The sequence below is a fragment of the Myodes glareolus genome, chromosome 13, assembly GCF_982192425.1.
Source record: "Myodes glareolus chromosome 13, mMyoGla1.1, whole genome shotgun sequence".
Classification (NCBI taxonomy): domain Eukaryota; kingdom Metazoa; phylum Chordata; class Mammalia; order Rodentia; family Cricetidae; genus Myodes; species Myodes glareolus.
The window spans coordinates 26054783-26061214 of NC_142038.1; the positions used below are offsets into that span (position 1 = coordinate 26054783).

General features: G+C 48.4%; 1 protein-coding gene across 1 annotated transcript; it reads left to right on the forward strand.

The window, feature by feature from the left end:
• Positions 1-1253: 1253 nt before the first annotated feature.
• On the forward strand, positions 1254-3307 carry Adrb2 (adrenoceptor beta 2). Its single transcript, XM_048419465.2, has one exon. It carries the CDS (start codon positions 1491-1493, stop codon positions 2766-2768), a length of 1278 nt encoding a protein of 425 aa, XP_048275422.1. The 5' UTR covers positions 1254-1490; the 3' UTR covers positions 2769-3307.
• The last annotated feature ends 3125 nt before the right edge of the window (positions 3308-6432 follow it).

Consider the following 6432-nt stretch of genomic DNA (forward strand, 5'->3'; position numbering starts at 1 on the left):
TAACAAATTATCCAGCCAACACATGAAAGTATATTTTTATAGTTTCAATGGAGTTATTGAAGAAATTGTTTGAAAATTTTCCAGCCTGGAGAGATGGCTGGGTGATTAAGAGCATTGACTGCTCTTCCAGAGGACCGTGGTTCAGTTCCCAGCATGTGAACTGGGACATTTCTGTATCTCCAGTCCTAGGGAATCTGATGCTCTCTCCTGACCTCCAAAATAGGATTAAATACAGTGAGCAGACATTCGTAGAGATAAAACTCCCATACACATAAAATAAATACGTTTAATTTTTAAAAATTTAAAAAGAAAATAATAAACTTTATTGTCAACGCCTCTTCAGCCACCATATAACAAGGAAATGAGGCCACACTCCCAAGAATTAAAAGTAAAGCCACTTAACTCCCTCCAAATGTGTAAATACTTCGATTCCTAATGAAATGCAAGATGTAAAATTACTACCTTGCTGCCTGTAAGTCCTCAAGAGGGAAGAATGCCAAAAAAATATTTTTTCAAAAAGTGTGCTGAGAAACTCTATCGCTGTTGAAGTCACCTCCTGTGCTCTTGCCAAATAACTACTGAGAATCTGAGAATGGGAAAAGAGGGCGTCATTTATGAATGCCTCGGGAGGGTGGTACCTAGATGTGAACGTGGGTGCTTGAATGGTCCACACTCCACATCTCCACGTGAGCGCTTATGTGCGTTTCTTTCTGAGTGCTTCTAGTTGCCCCTGCCTTTGTTTATAGCCTCCTTTCTGTGGCGGACCAGGAGACAGTTGTCTCCGGCGTGAGCGGGCGCGGGTGTGTCTCGGTGTCTGTGGTTGTGGTTCGGCATAAGTCTGAGCATGTCCATGTCGACCGGGTGCGTTTGTGCCTGTGTGTGCGTGTCCGAATGAGCTTGCTCAGTCTCTGTTCCTGAAGGAAAATGCGCTGTGTGCCACCCATATCCAGAGACCCCAGTCCGCAGAGGTGACCTGCACAGACAGGTAGAACTTCCAGACTGCGCTTGGTTGGCGGGTCTCACAGTAGACCCAGATTTCTGTCTCTGGGGCCCCGCTAGGGTAGCTGGGAGGGAGTGGTGGTTTGGCCTCCGGGGAGCTGTTGCGCCCCGCCCGGGCCAACCCCAAGAGGAGGCGGGCTAGGCGGGGAGGGATGGTCCTTGGTGCCTCGCCCCTTCGGGCATGCGACGGTGCCATTGGCCCAAAGTTGCTGCACGTCACGGGGCAATTCCCCTAAAGTCCGGTGCACATAACGGGCAGGGCTCACTGCGAGGCTGCTTCTCCGGCGTTCAGACTGCAGCTAGCAGGCACAGCGAGCCGCGAGCACCCCACGAGCTGAGTGTGCAGGACGCGCCCCCAGCACAGCCACCTCCAGCCGCTGAATGAAGCTTCCAGGAGTCCGCCCCCGGCCGGCTGCGCCCCGTCGGAGGTGCACCCGCTGAGAGCACCAGAGCGCCTAAAGCAGGCGCGCTCACCTGCTAGTCTGCCAGCCATGGGGCCACCCGGGAACGACAGCGACTTCTTGCTGGCACCCAACGGAAGCAGTACTCCAGACCACGACGTCACTCAGGAACGGGACGAAGCGTGGGTGGTAGGCATGGCCATCCTCATGTCGGTTATCGTCCTGGCCATCGTGTTTGGCAACGTGCTGGTCATTACAGCCATTGCCAAGTTTGAGCGACTCCAGACTGTCACCAACTACTTCATAACCTCCTTGGCGTGTGCTGATCTAGTCATGGGCCTAGCGGTGGTGCCGTTTGGGGCCAGTCACATCCTTATGAAAATGTGGAATTTTGGCAACTTCTGGTGCGAGTTCTGGACTTCCATTGATGTGTTGTGCGTCACAGCCAGCATCGAGACCCTGTGTGTGATTGCAGTGGATCGCTATATTGCTATCACGGCACCATTCAAGTACCAGAGCTTGCTGACCAAGAATAAGGCCCGAATGGTTATCCTGATGGTGTGGATTGTCTCCGGCCTTACCTCCTTCTTGCCCATCCAAATGCACTGGTACCGGGCGACCCACAAGAAAGCCATCGACTGCTATCACAAGGAGACTTGCTGTGACTTCTTCACGAACCAGGCCTATGCCATTGCTTCCTCCATTGTGTCTTTCTATGTGCCTCTGGTGGTCATGGTCTTTGTCTATTCCCGGGTCTTCCAGGTGGCCAAAAGGCAGCTCCAGAAGATAGACAAATCTGAAGGACGATTCCACTCCCAAAACCTCAGCCAGGCGGAGCAGGACGGGCGAAGTGGGCACGGACTCCGAAGGTCCTCCAAGTTCTGCTTGAAGGAGCACAAAGCCCTCAAGACTCTGGGCATCATCATGGGCACTTTCACCCTCTGCTGGCTGCCCTTCTTCATCGTCAACATCGTGCACGTGATTCAGGAAAACCTCATTCCTAAGGAAGTTTACATCCTCCTTAACTGGTTGGGCTACGTCAATTCTGCCTTCAATCCCCTCATCTACTGTCGGAGTCCAGATTTCAGGATTGCCTTCCAGGAGCTTCTGTGCCTCCGCAGGTCTTCTTCAAAAGCCTATGGGAACGGTTGCTCCAGCAACAGCAATGGCAAAACAGACTACACCGGGGAGGTGAGTGGATGCCAGCTCGGGCAGGAGAAAGAAAGTGAACTGCTGTGTGAGGACCCACCAGGCTCGGAAAGCTTTGTGAACTGTCAAGGTACTGTGCCTAGCCTTAGCATTGATTCCCAAGGGAGGAACTGTAGCACCAAAGACTCACCGCTGGAATGCAGGCTTTCTACTTTTTAAGACCCTCCCCCTCCCCGACAGGACACTAATGAGACTATTTAACTTGAGTGTAATAACTTTAGAATAAAATTGTATAGAGATTTGCAGAAGGGGAAAGACTCCTTCTGCCTTTTTTTATTTTATTTTTCTAAGCTGCAAAAAGAGAGAGAGAGGGAGAGACTGTATTTGAGTGTTTGTTTGGTTCTTGTACAGCTCCGTTCCTCTTTGTTTGGAACTTGAAAGTTTCTGTCTGAAGTGTCTTGGTCCTAGATGACTGTGTCTACATGTTTAGATCACTTTTCCGTTTATCTACCTCATTGGTCAAGTATTAGGGATACTATATATTGCTGCTAGTCATTTGTATCTGAAGGAAATCTTCCTTCCTGTACCCTTGGACTTGACAACCCTGTGTCTTGGACCTTTCTGCTGTGAATACGGACTCTCTCCCACTCCCCTTATTTGCTCGACTGAAGTGTTCTAGGCAGGGATCTGAGGGACAGCTTCAGTTGCTTTTCTGAGCAAAGTCAAAAGTTTACAGTAAATAAATTGTTTGACTATGATTTCATTGCACCTGTTTCTCCAAACCCTCTTGACTCTTGAGTGTCCTTGTCTCGCCCACTGGAAACCACAGGTAACTATGTGTCATAACTGCTGAGTGGCTTATTACGGAAGGATACCAGAGTGGCACGCACTGATTGCCTAGCCTTCCCATGTGCCTTTGGATCTCCAGTTGCAAACCTGTATCTTTCCGAATCTCACTTGTGCCCCAAATCAGCCCCGCCTGCTCTCAGTATAACCCCGTGCGCCCTACAGTTGCTATTCTGTGCCCGTCACCTTGGAAACCCTGACTCACAGAGACAGAGTTATGGGCATACGTTTTGCCCCACAAGCTCCTGCCCCCCACCTCCCAGCCCTGCTTGTTTAATAGCTGTGTGGGTTTATATCATTGCTGGTTCTTACAGTAGTGCCCTTTGTACTGCAGTGGGGCTTGATGTATTCAGGACGAGAAAGATGTTCTGTGGGGAAGCTATTCAAAAATCTCAGGATTCCAAGGGAAATCGAAGACCTTGGTCATAGAGAGCAAAGCTTGAAAAGATAGCTGGTAAATACGTCGTACCCTGAACACGGGTTCAGCCTCTTCCCCTGCTTCCCGCTGTCCCATGTCTCCCTTCCTCTCCTCTCCCCTCCCCTGATGCTCTGCACGTCTGTGGAAATCAGGTTTTCTCACGCGTTATAGGATGTTTAGCAGCAGACCTGTACCCCGTTAATTCCAGTAGCACCCCTCAAGTCTATAAATCATAGCCAAAAACAGCCTCAGCCATGACCTGTTACCCAGAACGGTAAAGTAATCCTTAGTAGAAAGACTGGTGTAGACTTTGAAAATCTAAATCGGCTGGGTTTTGCTATTTCCTACAAATGCTGTTTTGTATTGGTGACACCCAGGAAAAGGGTTTTCCCCGCAGTTCACTCAGTTCTGACAGCCCCTCGGCCTCTCCGCTTTCTTCTTCACCACGCTGCCTTCTAAACTCGTGTTCCAACTGCCCAAGCAGTTGCCCCAAGAAGCTAAGGTTTTAGGGTTCACGCACGAGTTATTTGGGAGGGTTTATCAGCGGAGGTGAGGCCCGCAGGCCCTCACCGCCTGTTTGCAGAGAGATTATAATACTGTTAAGAGGCACAGAGGGAAATCACAAAAGTAAACACATTTCTTCTCGCAGTCCCATTCTATTTTTGCCCGTGCGCTGGGGCCAGAGCGTGGCCCAGGTTTCATGGAGTGGCTCATCCCCCTTGGCAACACCCGGCTAGAAAGGATGAGCCTGTGAGGTTCGGTGCCACGGCTTTCACTCACAGAGCTGCCTCTATTTCTATCGTCCCCACTGTCCAAGGTCCCCAACACCAGCCTCCTCTGCTTCTCAAAAGCTCAGTGAGGAGGCCTCTGGTGAGCATTGATCTCTGGAAGGGAGGCTGAGGCCAAGCCCATGCTGTGCCAAGTGCACTGCGTGTTATTCTATGTGAGCAAGTTTTGGTCAAGGTTTTTATACCACAGTCTCCTCTTGCTCTGGGCCTCACATCTGGAGCTACAGCAAGCTTCTCCATATATTCGCCACCTACCCCATAGCCTCATAAGGTCTTGGATTTGGAAGAGCTCATAATCTGAGCAGCCTGAAAACCCAATAGAGGAAAAGAACTGCTCAAGGTAAGTGACCAAAGAGCACAGGTAAGATAAGAGCTCGAATGCTGGCCAGGAATCCTATGCTCTCCTGATAGCATTGCACTGACCTCTGCCCTCCTCTGAGCTGTGGGGCCTTTCCTTGGGGCTGCATCATGTGTTAGTCATCAGGGAAGATGTTTTCATAGTTTTAATATGAAAGTCAGGGACTAAATAAATACTCTGCAAAAGAACTTTGCTTTATTAAAAAGAATCTACTAGGTTATTCCTTGCATTAGGGAAGTTGGAAGATACCCTAACTCCTTATGATTAGCAAGTAATTTCAAGCAATTTCAGTTAGAATGCCTTACAGTTTTAACACATATATATTAACAAAGTATATATATATATATATTTGTCTTTATTTGCTAATTAAGTAGACAATAAATGTTATTAATAAATAAGTTAATATTATGCATACATACTCTTGACTAAAGGCACTTCTAATGCATTTGGTTAAAATTTCAGCTATAAGGGGTTGATGAGATGGCCGGGTTCAATTCTCAGCACCCACATGACAATTCACAAAAAAAAAAAAAAAAAAATCAGCTTTGAAGGTTAATGTCAATTTTCAGCTAAAAGAGACTTGCAACATTTGAATCCTTTTAGGAATGTTTTAAAATTAAGAACCTGCATCAGTTTTAAGGAACTTGGAAAACAAGAACACCATGGGCCTTTTGCAACCCCTTGTTTTTCACCTTTTATGTAGTTTTGTTCCTTGTGCTTGTCCCTCTGTGTCTCCTGTTTGTTGACATGCTAGTTACATAAGGTCTGTGGCAGATTCATCACCGTAAAGTTTTCTTTGCCTGGACAGCAAGTTCTTAGCGTCTGTCATGTGAGAACCTTATCCTGAGATACAAGTTGACAAGTGTGAATGGTGGCGGGACAGGGTGGGCCTGCCTGCAAGATAATTACTGAGGCTAGGAATCTAGGAGGGGAAGGGAGCCTGGAAATCGGAGTTGCCTTTACATGCTGCTGAGAGTATGTGTGATGGTGGATTGGCTGCCGAAAAGGTCTACACCAGAAAGAATCCTGGGGTGTTTGCAGTGCACCTGCTGTGTGCAGCATGAGAGAGCTATAGGCTGTGGTCTCCTCCTTCTGCACAAAGATATAAATACTAAACAGTCATGTGCCATGGAACCAAACTGAAGGCTCGGGTTATGTTAGGCCACTGTTGAGCTCTCGGCCATCTTCACAGTCTTCAGATGCAGGTAGAGGAGGTGTATCTGGCAAATAAAGCAAGTGATGTGCAGAAAGCCATGGAGCCGGCTGGTTGCCAAGTAAATATCAGAACCTAGGTCTGTGTGATTCAACGCCAGGAGCCTAGCACCCATGCAAAGCAGGAAGCGGCAGGGGGCAGGGAGAAGCATATGCTATGTGCCAAAACAAGCGTCAGAACTGGAAATGCAATACCTTGTTGAGAGAAGAGGGAGGTTGTTATGGGTGGGGGCAAGGAGGAATGTCCCTTCAAAGCTTGTG

Coding starts and splice junctions, on each gene's coding strand:
- Adrb2 (XM_048419465.2), top strand. CDS start 1,491: ATGGGGCCACCCGGGAACGACAGCGACTTCTTGCTGGCACCCAACGGA.